At 38.5% G+C, this 15073-nt stretch overlaps 2 protein-coding genes across 2 annotated transcripts; one reads left to right on the forward strand and one right to left on the reverse strand.

Annotated features, from left to right (window-relative positions):
• Positions 1-493: 493 nt before the first annotated feature.
• On the reverse strand, positions 494-4205 carry Srp72 (signal recognition particle 72). Its single transcript, XM_011141248.3, has 8 exons — positions 4016-4205; positions 3682-3799; positions 2578-2833; positions 2003-2482; positions 1541-1903; positions 1157-1461; positions 861-1076; positions 494-759 (listed from the first exon to the last, which is right to left on the reverse strand). Exons 1-8 carry the CDS (start codon positions 4113-4115, stop codon positions 624-626), a joined length of 1974 nt encoding a protein of 657 aa, XP_011139550.1. The 5' UTR covers positions 4116-4205; the 3' UTR covers positions 494-623.
• An 8676-nt stretch (positions 4206-12881) lies between these two features.
• Obp9 (odorant binding protein 9) lies at positions 12882-14236 on the forward strand. Its single transcript, XM_019841442.2, has 5 exons — positions 12882-13109; positions 13421-13478; positions 13554-13748; positions 13941-14005; positions 14069-14236. Exons 1-5 carry the CDS (start codon positions 13056-13058, stop codon positions 14093-14095), a joined length of 399 nt encoding a protein of 132 aa, XP_019697001.2. The 5' UTR covers positions 12882-13055; the 3' UTR covers positions 14096-14236.
• The last annotated feature ends 837 nt before the right edge of the window (positions 14237-15073 follow it).

A 15073-nucleotide genomic window follows, 5' to 3' on the forward strand; every position in this document is an offset into this window, starting at 1 on the left:
ATCGTTCTATCGTTGCGGAGTCGCTGTCGCGAAAAGATGGGAAAAAGTCACAGCTGACAGAAAATATTTTGACTGATATAAATTTAACCATTTCTTTAAAATAAAGGTTAAAAATTGGCAAAATAAGACCAGAATTAATTCAACCTCCTAATATATGATTTCTCCCCAAGTACTCCAAACTACGTTTGTAAATTGCAAAAGGAAAAGGTGTCAATGACAAAATATAGTTTTCAACAACGATAAGATTAACAGACGAGTTTAATATCACTGTCTACATTGTTATACGTGTGAAGATGCGATGTTAGATACGTAGATAATAAATCGGCGCGCAGGCAAGTGGCGGAAACATTTGAAATATGCTTTCTCAATAATACATCGTGTGTATATTTTTCACCTTATTTTTTATCTTGTCTCTCTCTTTAATGGCAGTATTACATGTTATATTCCAATGTTGCACCCCCCGTACACATAAATACAGTTACACGGTAGCAAATGCATTTGATTGTTCTTGTTTGTATTTTTTACAGTACGAAATGCTCCTTTCATCTTTTTTTCCGGTGGACTATACAATCTGATTGATATATCGGGAAAACGTTAGGTTTAACATGATCCGATCAAAATCGTTACCACTTGCTGCCTTTCTTCTTCTTCTTCTGCTGGACTTTGCGTTGTTGTTGACGCGGTCCAGAAGTTTCCACCGCTGGACTATGACGGGGATTCGGAGAAGGCTTGGTATTTGCAGGCATTTTAGTGATGTCACTATGAGCGAGAGCAATATGTTACTTCGCATTGTTTCAGAAATGATGATTGATCGCCTATTTATCATAAAACGAGAACGCATCGTTCACTCATATACGTACTAAAGATCACTAGCTCCTGTAGCTGCTCCCTGCGTGCCTTTCATGGCGGCATCTCTGTTTCTTCTGTCGCGTTTCTTACGGAATCCGCTACGCTCATGTCTTGGTAACCACCGCTCCGGATCGGGAGGTATATTCGGATCGTGGTTCTTCGGCAGCTTACCTTTGCGTTTACGTTTCTTCTTCTGCTTCTTCTGTATCGCATCTAATATCGGTTTGCTGGCGAAACAAATATCTAGTCAATACAATCCCAAGCTACGCGATAACAATAACAAAGCAGTCGAGATAATTATTTTTACCCGGGAGAGGGTTCTATCTTTTTCTTCACTACTTTGGTGCCGATAACCCAATTGCTACTTTCCAGCGCGTCCACGTCTATGGTTTCAGCGAGATCGTGAAGCGGTGGTAGTCGTTTGGACAACGCTTGCGCTTTAGTCGGGCAAAATTGGACGTAAGCAACTACTAATTGAGCCAAAGTCTTGACATCCGACGGCGAAGCATCGATCAATTCTTGCAGAATGTCGGCAGCGATCTTGAGCTCTCCGCTCCGCAAATAAAAATTAGCAGCCTGTCGCCATAATTCTCCTAGATTTTTGTTGGTTTCCTGGAAGAAAATTCCTCATGTGTAAAAATCGGCGCGCGATTTGCAATTAATGTATCAATAACATATCAAGTACGAATACTTTGTTCTTTTTATAATATGCGACCGCGTTCTTTAGAATATCCGATGCTCTTTCACGATTGTTATCGGCCATATGGAGCGTCACGAGCGCACTGACTATTCCTGGCAAGGATCTGTCCCTTTCATTTAGGTTCTCGAGGACAGCGATCGCTTCTTGTCTCTTTTCCTGACTCAAAAGTACTTGCACGCTAGCCAATTTCATGGGTAATTCCTTCTCGCCGACCGCATGCTGGGTCAACAATTTCATTGCGTCTATCGCTTTGCCTTCCTTGCTAAGTTGCACAGCTTTCACGAACATCGCGTCCGCCGCGAGCGTAACGTGATCTTTTGCGAGATTATTGCACAGTTGGTGGCACTGTTCACCCTGAAAAACATGTATGACAGATATATTTTGTCTTTGTAAATAATAACCAGACCGACAAATGAACCATCTTATTATCAGTTGTACCGCACAAAGACTCACTTGATCAGTAAAAAATGCTAGTAAACATTGATTGTACGCGATGTTTCTCCGTTGCCTGGAGGTCAATTTGTGTTCCAGACTTTCGTGAGTGGCACTTTTCATTCTCTTTTTACTGTCAAAGACGTTTTGATCCTTATTCAGACATACTAAATTATTGCTAGCTACGGCGACTAATGCGATATCGTCTGGCTTGGCCTTCAAAGCAGCTGTGTACAACGCTTGAGCTTCTTTCTCTCGCCCCTGCAACTGCAGGCAATAGCCAAGTTGTACTCGAATTACACCCAGTTCATTTTCAATTTCCTCCTCAGATGCTCCATCTTCCTCCAAGCCCTCCTTGCACATTTTTTCAGCAATCTTCAATTTCTTTTCAGCTTCAATTAAGGAAGTCCTATCGTCCTTGCTTCCTTGCGCAATCAAACGACATGCTGCGTTATACATTAATTCATAAGTGTGCTCGCGTAATGAAGGAACTTCCAAAGTCTATAATGTTTACCATAAGTTAAACCAAAACTCTTTTCACTACTTTATCTCAATACTAAGTAAATTTTTATCGCTTTATGACACAAGGAACTTACAGAATCCTGAATTGCTAGATTTCCAAGCACAGCGGCAAGATTAGTTTCCCTTTCTTCTTCATATTCATCATGTGAATTCTTGATAATGTCTCTGTATACTGCAAAACATTCTTCGTATCTTTCTAGACGATACAATATTTGAGCTTTTAGTTCTTTAATCTTTAAAGAAGGATTTTGTACATTATCTATTACTTTCAATGCTTCAGAAACTTGATTCAAACGATAAAGACAGTACCCTTTTTCAAATTCCAAATTCCTATAAACAGAAAAGGAATTATCTAAAACCTGTTAAAATATATTTTGTTGCAACAAGATACTACTAGGGATCTGTTTTTTTCAGCTGAACTAGTGCTGCACTAGAACTGTACCGGTTCAGAACTAAAACTGATGAGTACGGCAAAAGTTCATATATGCAGAAATGTCAGATAGGGTAGAAAAGAACGCCACAGTGCAGTGGAAACAACATAGCGCAACATGTTATTACAGATATTGATGATTCCTCATGAAGAAAATTTTATTTTATCTTTATGTACCTCCATTACATGCAGAATCTATCTGGGATGAAGAACATGGGAATATACTGTTACTTCATGTGGCATAATTGATATTAATAAAGTAAAAACTGCAGAAGTATCTAACGACCCAACAACTATAAGTCTGTTCTTTTTAAATACACCACCTGAACTGATGTAAATTTTGCCCTCACAATATATTGAACTGCTTGCACTAGGTCTGAAGCTAGTGCAAGCAGTACAGTGAACTGTTGCATTAAGTTCTGCTGTACTGATGGAAAGAACATATCAGTGTACACTTCTTGAACTAGTACAGAAGATTCAGCTGGAAAGAACAAACTTTAGACGATACAGTACAAAACTAATGTCAAAATGTCTTTTTCTATGCAGATATTTTTTCAAATTATATAATGGTAATAATGCTAAAATCATAATATTAGGGATATTAGCAATATTACACAAGTATCACATGTACTAAAATATCCATAAAAAGAAGAAATATCAGTGTTACAAAAGATCTATACAATATTGATATACAGTTAACACTAAAATAATTATGATATTTAATTTATATTAGATAATATTGTCTTACGTTGCCAATTTGGGAGTCTTAACAATAATTTGTAACGCCTCATTGAACTTGGACAGCTGTATGTAACAGATAATCTTGCAGTGCAATGCAGCCTCTTCATCTTGGGAGATGCCTAAGACTAAATAACAAAATGTGTGTTACTTTTATAAACTCCAGACGAAAGATTCTCTTGTTTCGAGACTTCTTTTATTTAAATACAAATTATTCTGAAACGAGATGCAAACATAACACAGTGTACAGAAACGTTAAATGTGACAGCAAGACAGTGATTATTTCTATTACAATAACCGATGTTTTTTACGTTATTCCGTTAAACAATTTATTTCCAACTCACTTCTATTCGCGGTTTTCAAAGCTCTTTCGTAATCCCCGTTCTGTCCTAATTTATTTAATTCTGTGTACAGTACGGGTAGGTTACTTTCTTTCGAAGCCATGTTGACATACGTGTGCCAACGTGGAGTCGTTGAAGCATCATGAGAGTAGTACAACCAGAGAGAAACCTGAGAGCGGCCACGGGCCAACACGACATTTTCTGCGACACCCACTTTCCACTGGGAAAGGACGCCATCTGCATCCATTTTGAGAGGGGAACTACGATGCTACATCCACTTTCAGGTCTCGGTGGTAAAATCTGCATGTGGTGGAAGTCCGTGCTACATCCATTTTCAGGCGGTTTATGTCCGTGCTGCAACCACAGTTGCCATCTCTATACCAGACTTTTAGACCCGGAGGTCTAAAAAGAGCGGCGGGAGGCGGGAGGAGCAGAAAAAATAAAAGTACGTATTAAATGTTAAATCTTCGAATACATGTTGCCGTATCAAAGTCTCCTCTATAATAAACGATTTGACATGTCTGGAGACGCAAGATTTATGGCATGATGCCCGCGTCCCGTTCCCTTCGTCCTACTTCTCAATTCAGCATCCCGTCCGCTCCGGACATTCGCTCGTGGCACTGACAGTGGCCGTCGGTGAGCATTCGATCCGCTCGGAGGAGCACGTGTTAATTAACGCGACGAGACTCCAATTATAAATATCTCGCGAGTCGACGAAATATTTGAACTTTTAGAAAAAACATCAAAGAACATCACGTTGTCATGGGTGAAATCTCACCCTGGTATATATTTTTTATTTTCGAAATAAAAAAAGCCAAACGAATGCAATTAAATGTTATTTATCACCATTGAATATTAGATGAAAAGTAGAAGAGTTATTGTCCGCAGCGGATAATCTCCCTGTATAAAATGTCGAACTGAAACATATTAAAAAGTATTGACATTTTGAATATTGACATCTGAATTCTGCTTTCTGATCCGAAGAAAGGGAAAGACTGAAAAGTATTAGTTCTCATTAAATTTCACCGCGCTAAATGCGAGATGGCAGTGATGAATGCTTCGCATTAAAAAGGATTCAATTCATTTCAAATATGCCTTGTATTCAATTGCAATCGATAATTTCAAAATGCGAACTTTCGTATTGAAAAGTATTCACTTCTTCTCCTAATTGTTTTCGGATTCAGAGGCATACAAGATTTTCACGTTCTATTCCCCGTCGCATTGAAAAGTATTGGCCCGCGATCCAATCTGAGATTTCCGCAAAGCAGAATTCACGACAAAATCTCGTGAATGCGAAACAATATTTTTAAATACGACATTTTATACAGGACTAACATTTAATAAAAACGAGACAAAATTCGCATGGAATGAAATTCCTCTCTTTAACGTTACCATGATCTTTAATTATTCTCCGAAAACGGCGTCACAACAACTTTGACACTCTGTACAATTAGTTGCTAACACATTTTCTAATCGTACACATTCCTCTTTAATTAACATAAAGCTAACAAATGTCCGATGCTTCGACAGAGTAATTTTCTTTATTTTCAGTAATCAATAAATAGTAATCAATAAATAGAGTACATCAATGTCGCGTACAGTTGAAAGGCCTCCTCGCATTCCCCTCGTCGTTCTGGAACCTTCGAGAAAAGAAGAGACGCTCAAAGGCAAGTCTCTCTTGCTTCAACCGTCGCCGAGGCCAGCAATATTTACATCGCGCCGATTGTGTTGATCGGTTCGCGAGCGACGACACTTTTTGCCCTTCGTATTATTCGTATTATTCGTATTATAATAATCGCGCACCTCGTGTATTCTACCTCATTCCATCAACAGCAGCCGTGCGCTCGTCATTTCCGTCTCGTTTAATTGAAAGAAATGTATCTCGTCGGTCTTCGAGATACTCAATCGGCATCGCGTCGGCATCGCGTTGATTAACCACACGGTCGAATCGCGTGTACCGACATTAGAAGCGTGAGCGAGTGAAATCCGAAGGACTCCAGCAGCTGGGAAGCAGGACGCCGGCAGCAATACGTCACGTTTCCAGGTATGTGGAATCATTTATTATGCGGGAGATCTCCGATAACGAGAGCGGACGTTTGACGAATTTTCCAGGAATAAGAAGTCGGAATTTCGCGCTCGGCATTCACAATCCGTCATCATCCGACTAATAATCATGACTTTGTGAATCTGCAATTACTCTCGTCAATCTCTGTCTGTCTAATTATTTATTGCATTGTTGTATACAAGAGATATTGATCCAGACAGAGACGGATAACGGTCCACGAACGCGGATCTCTAATTCATCATGTTCTCAATCAAACATTCTGAATAATTCTCAACTGTGTGCGTATACCGGTCTTGTGTAGAATATTCAACGTCATATCGCTTCTTAGACTGCGACCTTTTCTGTTTTCGGTCAGCACTTCTGTTCAAGTCTGTTTACTCTCGTTACGGGATCTAAATTTAAATGTCCATTCGTAAAAGAGTATTTTCGAGAGCACACAACTATTGTCTACGCTTCTTGTTGTCAGCTCTTTCAAGAGCTCCAAGTCCTATCTAAACTTTCAATGCCAATGAAGGAAAAAAACCGTAGCGAATATTCTCCATTCATCCCGACCAAACATTCTTTCTCTACCAACTTACTTACCAACCAAGAACGCTAAATTTTTGTTCCAGACGTTGCGGGAAGTAAGTCCAGCGGACGCGGATGCCGCACCGAAGGATCCGGTTCGGGAAGAGCAGGATCGGCCGGAAGGTAAAGTTTACAAGTTTCCTACACATCTGTGTTCAACTCTTTACGATCTTTGCCTTTGTAACTTGTTCCTCATCAGCTCTCTTGAAAACTTCAAGTCCCATTTAAATTTTTAATGTTGGAACAAAAATATAAAGATAAAAATTCCGTATCAAAATATATCCGTATTTTCGATTGGTCCCGATCAAAGATATTCTCTCTCTACCGCAGGTTTTCAACCGGGAAAATTATTTTTCTGTTTCAGTTGTTGCGGAAAGCAACAGCAATCCGGTGGACGCGGATGCCGCACCGGAGGATTCGGTTCGGGCGAAGCAGAGTCGGCTTGAAGGTAAGTTTACTATAGTCCTCTGTTTGACCCTTGGCGATATAGAGCTGGGATATAATTTCTGGCTCGACTTGAATTACGATCGCAGAGGGTAAACTACTTTTTTACTCGCTCGCACTCGTTGGTCAAATCTGATGAGCAAATGTGAATTTTTTGTTACAGAGTTGAAGCGGAACATGGCCGGCTCTGACTGCAAGTCGTTTCAGTGAGTCAAAATGAAAAGAGAAACAAAATTCTGCATGACGGATGTGGGACTAAAAAATATCGTTCGAGTCAATGCGAATTGCAAATAGATACTTGCATGTGTGTATTTGTGACGTTGAATAAAATACATTGCTCGAAACAATCAGGGGATTACTTGATCGATAGCCTGCATTACATACAAGATTTAAAATACTGAATGATTCTCTTTTGATGTTCAGTCATCTGAATAAGAGAATATTCATATGTACAAACGCGACACCGACATCAGCTGCTTTATTTTTATTTTCCAAGCGGGCCGCAGAATTACTGAACGATTTAATTATTTGACAATATTCAATTATCCGTATAAAATATATTCATACCTAAATGCCGATATCGTTAGCAACTTTTCTTTTATTTGCAAAACAGGCTGTAGAATTATTTGGCAATATTGTCCATTCATCACAATCCCTATTGTCTCGAGTAGCGTATAATGCGCGTAGAAATTGCGCCAGCGCACGCCGAGCTTGAGGTATCCTCGCTCGCGTGCCTTTGAATATCGTGACCGCGGTTGTCAATATACGCGTTTTTACTCGCGTTGCTAACAAAGAAAACTTAAATTCTCATTTCGCCAAAGTATCGCGGACGTAAGCTTCGTCGTGACAGAGCTATAATGCGTGAAAACTTTGCTCCGCTCCTCTCTCTTTGCGCTCCCTAAGGGGGACCGGTTTCTGATTGTCTAATCCTTCCTCGCGTGCATTCGCGTCGCTAATATTTCACTCGTAGATATCGATAATTCCACATTTTCGCGACTTTTCAGACGCAATCGCGAAAAGCACCGTAAAAATCCGTTGGACGAGTCAATAAATTTTCACACGGTTCTTACTCCTCGCCGATCGAGTTTATAGAGTCCGTTTCGCAGCGCGCAAAAAGTTTCCACCGATGGCGAGTAAAACGTCCGTTAATTGATGTAAATATCGCCGTTCTAATACCGCATATCGACCGCGTCGCGGAAGTGTGATGAAAGTGTAGCGATCACCGTGGGACGAGCTGCAAGATGGATGTTGCGCGACATGGAGAGCGGCAGCGGACATGAGCGGATATTGATGGATCTGGTTGGATGCAACAGGACATCATCAATATCATCATTGGTGAGTGTCTGACTCAAAGCTCGCAGAAAGAACTTATATTATTACTTTATTATTACTTTTATTATTACATTGTGCATGCCGCAAATTTGCATTGACTCTTGTAACGAAAAATATATTCCATGAATTACTGTCCCATATTATTGCCATATATTGTTGCCACATATTGTTGCCATATATTGTTGCCATATATTGTTGCCATATATTATTACCATATATTAATCCCATATATTGCCATGTATTCTCGCCATATATTATGGCCACTTGAAATCACACGAGCAATCAAGAAAACTGAATTTATCGGTAATCGCAAAAGCGCGGCAGACGTCACAAATGGATGTCAGCAGCCGGTCTCAGGATTGACCGATAACAATAATGTTGCTGCAATTTAACTTTGAATTACAGCGGCCTCAGCTCGCAAGAAACTTTTTATCGCGGACTAACCTTTCGAACGGAATGTTCCCGAGAAGCGCTCTTGAAACAAATGGAAGCTATAAGCGAACCTCATCGATAGCATATTTAAACTTCGATATCTCCTAAACGTCTCAAAATACAGGAACGCTCTTTTGCAATATAGTTCTATATCAAACCTACTTTGACCATAAAGTTCGACTTTCAATTCACAGTAGAAACGGAGATATTAATAACACAAGTTAAACAATATAACTCACTATATCTCCTAAACGGTACAAAATACAGGAACGCGCTCCTGCCACAATGTAGTATTATACCAACCCTAATCTTACCATAAATTTCCACTCTCAATTCCCAGTAGAAGCGGAGATATCAAAGGTACAAGTTGAAAAACTTTAACCTCCGATATCTCCTAAAGGGCTAGAGATACAGGCATGTTTCTTGCACCACAATATAGTCCTCTAAAATCTCTACATTTCACCATTAATTACGACTGTCAACTCACAGTAGAAGCGGAGATATCAACGGAGAAAGGTTGGAAAACTTTAACCTTCGATATCTCCCAAACGGCAAGAGATACAGGCCTGTTTCTGGCACCAAAATAAAGTATTCTCAAAACCCTATATTTTCGACTACATGGACGACTCTCTACTCCCAGTAGAAGCGGAGATATCAACGGAGAAAGGTTGGAAAACTTTAATCTTCGATATCCCCTAAACGGTTAGAGATACAGGCTTGGGTCTGGCATCAAAATGAAGACCTCTCAAAACCCTACATTTTCGACTACATGGACGACTCACTACTCCCAGCAGAAGCGGAGATATCGACGGAGGAAGGTTGGATATAGACGGAGAAAGGCTGGAAAAACTTAACCTTCGATATCTCCTAAACGGTTAGAGATACAGGCCTGGCTCTGGTACCAAATTAAAGTCCTCTCAAAACCCTACATTTTCGACTACATGGACGACTCTCTACTCCCAGTAGAAGCGGAGATATCGACGGAGGAAGGCTGGATTTCGAAGGAGAATGGCTGGAAAACTTTAACCTTCGATATCTCCTAAACGGTTAGAGATACAGGCCTGGCTCTGGTACCAAATTAAAGTCCTTTCAAAACCCTACATCTTGCCGTAAATGGCGACTCTCTACTCCCAGTAGAAGCGGAGATATCAACGGAGAAAGGTTGGAAAACTTTAATCTTCGATATCTCTTAAACGGTTAGAGATACAGGCCTGGCTCTGCTATCAAATTAAAGTCCTCTCAAAACCCTACATTTTCGACTACATGGACGACTCTCTACTCCCAGTAGAAGCGGAGATATCGACAGAGGAAGGCTGGATATCGACGGAGAATGGCTGAAAAACTTTAACCTTCGATATCTCCTAATCGGTTAGAGATACAGGCCTGGCTCTGGTACCAAATTAAAGTCCTTTCAAAACCCTACATTTTGCCGTAAATGGCGACCCTCTACTCCCAGTAGAAGCGGAGATATCAACAGAGAAAGGTTGGAAAACTTTAATCTTCGATATCTCCTAAACGGTTATAGATACAGGTCTGGCTCTGGTACCAATTTAAAGTCCTCTCAAAACCCTACATTTTCTACTATATGGACGACTATCTACTCCCAGTAGAAGCGGAGTATCAACGGTATCAACGGAGAAAGGTTGGAAAACTTTAATCTTCGATATCTCCTAAACGGTTCGAGATACAGGCCTGTTTTTTTTCCATAATATAGTCCTGTATCAACCCTATTCTCACCATAAATTTCGACTCTCAATTCCTAGTAGAAGCGGAGATATCAACGGAGAAATGTGGGAAAACTTTAACCTTCGATATCTCCTAAACGGTTCGAGATACATGCCCGTTTTCTTGTCACAGTATAGTCCTGTATCAACCATATTCTCACCATAAATTTCGACTCTCAATTCCCGGTAGAAGCGGAGATATTACCGGTATAAATTGGAAAACTTTAACCTTCGATATGTTCTAAACGGCTAGAGATGCAGGACCGTTTTTTTTACCACAATATAGTCCTGTATCGACCTTATTCTCGCCATAAATTTCGACTCTCAATTCCCAGTATAAGCGGAGATATTAACGGTACCAGTTGAAAAAACTTTAACCTTCGATATCTCCTAAACGGCTCAAGATACAGGCTCATTTTTCTACCACAGTATAGTCCTATATCAACCCTATTCTCACCATAAAGCTCGACTCTCAATTTCCAGTAGCAACGGAGATATGAACATTAAAGTTTAAAAATGTAACCTTTGATATCTCTTTAACGGCTCAAGATACAGGAACGCGTTTTTGCCACAATTTAGTCCTATATCAACCCTATTCTCACCATAAAGCTCGACTCTCAATTCCCGGTAGAAACGGAGATATTAAAAGTTCAATTTAAAAACTTTAACCTTCGATATCTACTAAGCGGTTAATGTTACAGGAATGATCCTTTGTCTCCTAAACGGCTCAAGATACAGGAACACACTTGTACCACAATATTGTCCTATATCTATCCTATTCTCACCATAAAGCTCGACTTTCAATTTCCAATAGGGATGGAGATATTAACTATGTGCGAAATCATGCTTGTCAAGTACGCTATTATGGTTGTAGCACGGACATAAGCCGTCTGAAAATGGATGTAGTACGGACTGCCAGTACATGTAGGTTTTACCGCCGAAACCTAAAAGTAGATGTAGCATCGTAGTTCCCCTCTCAAAATGGATGCAGATGGCGTTCTTTCACAGTGCGGGAAGTCGGTGTCGCCGAAAACGCCGTGTTGGTCGCTTTCATGTTCCTCTCTGGTACAACCATCGAGAACGAAGTATCAAAACATGCAATCAACTTCGCTACCAACCACCACCAGACAGCAACAACAATTTTGCCATGAGAGTTTGAATCTTGGTTAACAGATGGCATTTGAGTCTCGATCGAGTGAGATTCGAATCTCTGCTAAGTTACCTATTACTTTTATTAATTTCAAAATCTCCGCTACGAGCCGCCACTGCTTCTATTAAACAATTATGATCGGTTCATTTGCATATTTGCTTCTATGTTAACAGAGGATAAATTTTAAATACATAAATATTATTGTCTGTGTTCAGAGAACACAATAGTTGAGAAGTCGACTTTTTGAAAAAGATTGTTATCGGTAGATCTAAAGTATACACCAATCATATCTTATAAGATAATTTTTATTAAACAATTTTTACAATTGTGTTTTCTGAACGCAACCAATAGAAGGTGCCTCGCACGATGAAGAAAGCGAAATAGTTTGAGGTAAGTCGCAGAATAGGACAGCATTCCCAATGAGAAAAAAAGTATTTAAAAAATAATTTTACAAATATTAACAAAACATTTAAAAGACATTTTTAAAACGTTAAAAATAATTTTAAACCAGTTATTAATGTAAAATAAATATAAAATATACGTTAAATAAATATTTTTCTAATATATCATTTTAAATAAAGAATTAATGTAAAATATATATTAAATGAACGTTAAATAAATATTTCTTTTGTGCAATGAATGAAAAAAATTTTTTTAATGAAAAAATGGAAGAAATTAAAAAGAATGTAAAATAAATATTTGAAAAGCGTTAAAAAAATATTATCCGCTGATTGGGTTACATTAAATATCCCAATAAGTTAATATCTATAGACAACTCTATATATTGGCAAATAAAAAGAAATTGCGATCGTAATATAAATAAACAACAGGTCGAATAATTTTGGTTCAAATAAAGTAACTTTGATTATTAAACAGTACGGTTGTACTCAGCGATAGATAGTCATATTTGTAAGTAAATTCCATTAAATAATTATTTCATACTTTTCATCGACGGCAAATTGACATCTTATTATCAGCCATAACGGGAGAAGAAAATAATTCGCTCGAACAATCGCGAGAAACGCTAAAAAAGATTCGGAATTCTCAAAACGTTTTACAACGAATTTGCATGACAAAGTCAGTGACGCGCGGTTTTATGCATTACACATAAAAGCTGATTGCCACGGCACTAATGCAATCATTCAACTTTATTTCCGACATTTATATGATTGTGCGCTAATTACGCTCCACTATCAGAGATCAAGCGCCAACAAGATTCTCGCGCTCCAGGTGTGCCAGGAATATATATCCCCGTTAACATTAGTATTACCTGACACACAGTTCTTTCAGAACGCTCTTGAACACTAGAGAGCTAAACGTACCTTAGATATGAAAGCTGCAAGCATACTTCTCGTCACTTTAGCTGGCGTGTTAATTCTGCTAGTAAGTAACCGTTCACGCGACAAACGAAAAAAGAACGTCTCGGTTTTTCTTCTCTATTTCATGCAAAAATATTCGTATCGAGAAGTGTTGGTGTTTCCGGCATTTCAAGACTTCGACGAGATTACACTTTACATTATTATGCAAAGTTTACATTTGCATGATAATGCGCGGAGCGCTTAGTTCCATAACTTAACCTTAAAAATTTCATAACTCAGTTTCATCGCGAACCTAAAGATAGTCCCAATCGATCGCGTCGGGAAATAGTATCGAACGTCACTCGACGCGATTATCAAACTTATTTGATTTTACATGTTCGAGTACGAGGGGACATTAAACGAGACTGTCGTCAACAAACGAAAGTTTCCTGGGGTAAGGACTTTTTATGTTGCTCGCGCATTGGCAAGAACGCTCATTAATCTTTCCTAATCGTGTTCCTTGATTCAGATTCTTTGAAACAATTAAAGGCCGGTAACGTTGAGCAAGATGACATGAGATTGAAATGTTATTTAAAGTGCTTCATGATGAAAAGCGGTATTCTTAACAAAGACAACACTATCGATCTCGAAAAAGCCCTACGTCATTTGCCGCGTAGTATGCAGGAATCGTCGAGAAGGATTCTCAATCGATGCAAATCAATCCGTAAGTTTTCCACTTCCCTCAACGTCAGGCATCTTTGTCGTGTAACAATGTCGCTTTGATCCTGTGTAACATCTCTTTTTCATCGTACCTTTCTTCCTTTTTTTCCGTAAAATATAACAGAGAACACGCGCTTAAAATTTAACGAACAGCTACTGAGTGTTAGACGATCTAATCGGAAAGTTAAATTTTCAGCCGCGGACAATGCCTGCGACAAGGCTTTCCGAATTGCCACGTGTTACGTTAAGGAGCAACCCGAAGTAAGTCTATTAGAATGTAAATTTAGTCCGCATTTTTTCACGACACGCACGTTCTGTTTGCAGATCTTGAAAAGCGCAGCATTCGTTTGAAAATCTACAATTGCTGTGCATATTCAAGCAATACAGAGTCAAGCAATCGCGTCGTACAAAATATAAACGGGAGCAGTGCAGTACGGATTAGCCAGAAATGTAAAATGTATCACTTGTATCATTGAAAGGAAAAGAAGGGAAAAAGAGAAAAAATAATAAAGACTGTTTTTTTCTCACCTGAGCGATTCGTCGAAATAAAAATTATATAGCAAGTATATATATAAAATATCTGTTGAAAATACCAGACCAACTTTTTTTTGTATGATTTCTCGTTTGTATTGCTTCTTAAGTAATAATTACTTGCACCTCTTAGTGTGAGATTTATTTAAAGATTAAACGATTACTTCGCTTCTCATTATAAAATACTTTGCAACCAATTTGCCACCATGACGAACCGTAAAGAATAATGACATAGAAAAATTATATGCAATTTCAAATTCTTTGATCCTCATACACGATATACGATATGTATTATACAGGGTGTATAAAAAGTACAGGAATGGCGAAATATCTCGAAAACTAAGCATTTTAGAAAAAAATGTTTCAGACAAAAGTTCTATGGTTTCAAGAGGGACACAAAATGATTAAATCATTTTGTTTACAAATGGCACCAATTTCGAGATATTCACTTTATATCATTACTTTTTTTAAATGGAAATCCCAATTTTTTATTATATCATTTTTTTCTACTAATTAATTTTAATGACTTTTATCTCAAACATTTTTTTATTTGCCTAATAGTTTTTGGCAATAGATATTTAGCAAAGATATTTAAGGAAAACTTGGTAACTTTTTCAACATTTAACTTACGATATCTCGCTAAATACTTGCCGGAAGAAAAACTGGTTCTAGACTTTTTTACTCTATTTGGCCTCAAGAATATATTGTTACAATGCTCTAATTTTTGTTAACTTATCGACTTTTCGAAATTTCAAAATTATCAAATTAACAAAAGTTAAGGCATTATTATAACAGTAT

The sequence above is a fragment of the Harpegnathos saltator genome, unplaced genomic scaffold (genome assembly GCF_003227715.2).
Source record: "Harpegnathos saltator strain DR-91 unplaced genomic scaffold, Hsal_v8.6 scaffold599, whole genome shotgun sequence".
In the NCBI taxonomy this organism is placed as follows: domain Eukaryota; kingdom Metazoa; phylum Arthropoda; class Insecta; order Hymenoptera; family Formicidae; genus Harpegnathos; species Harpegnathos saltator.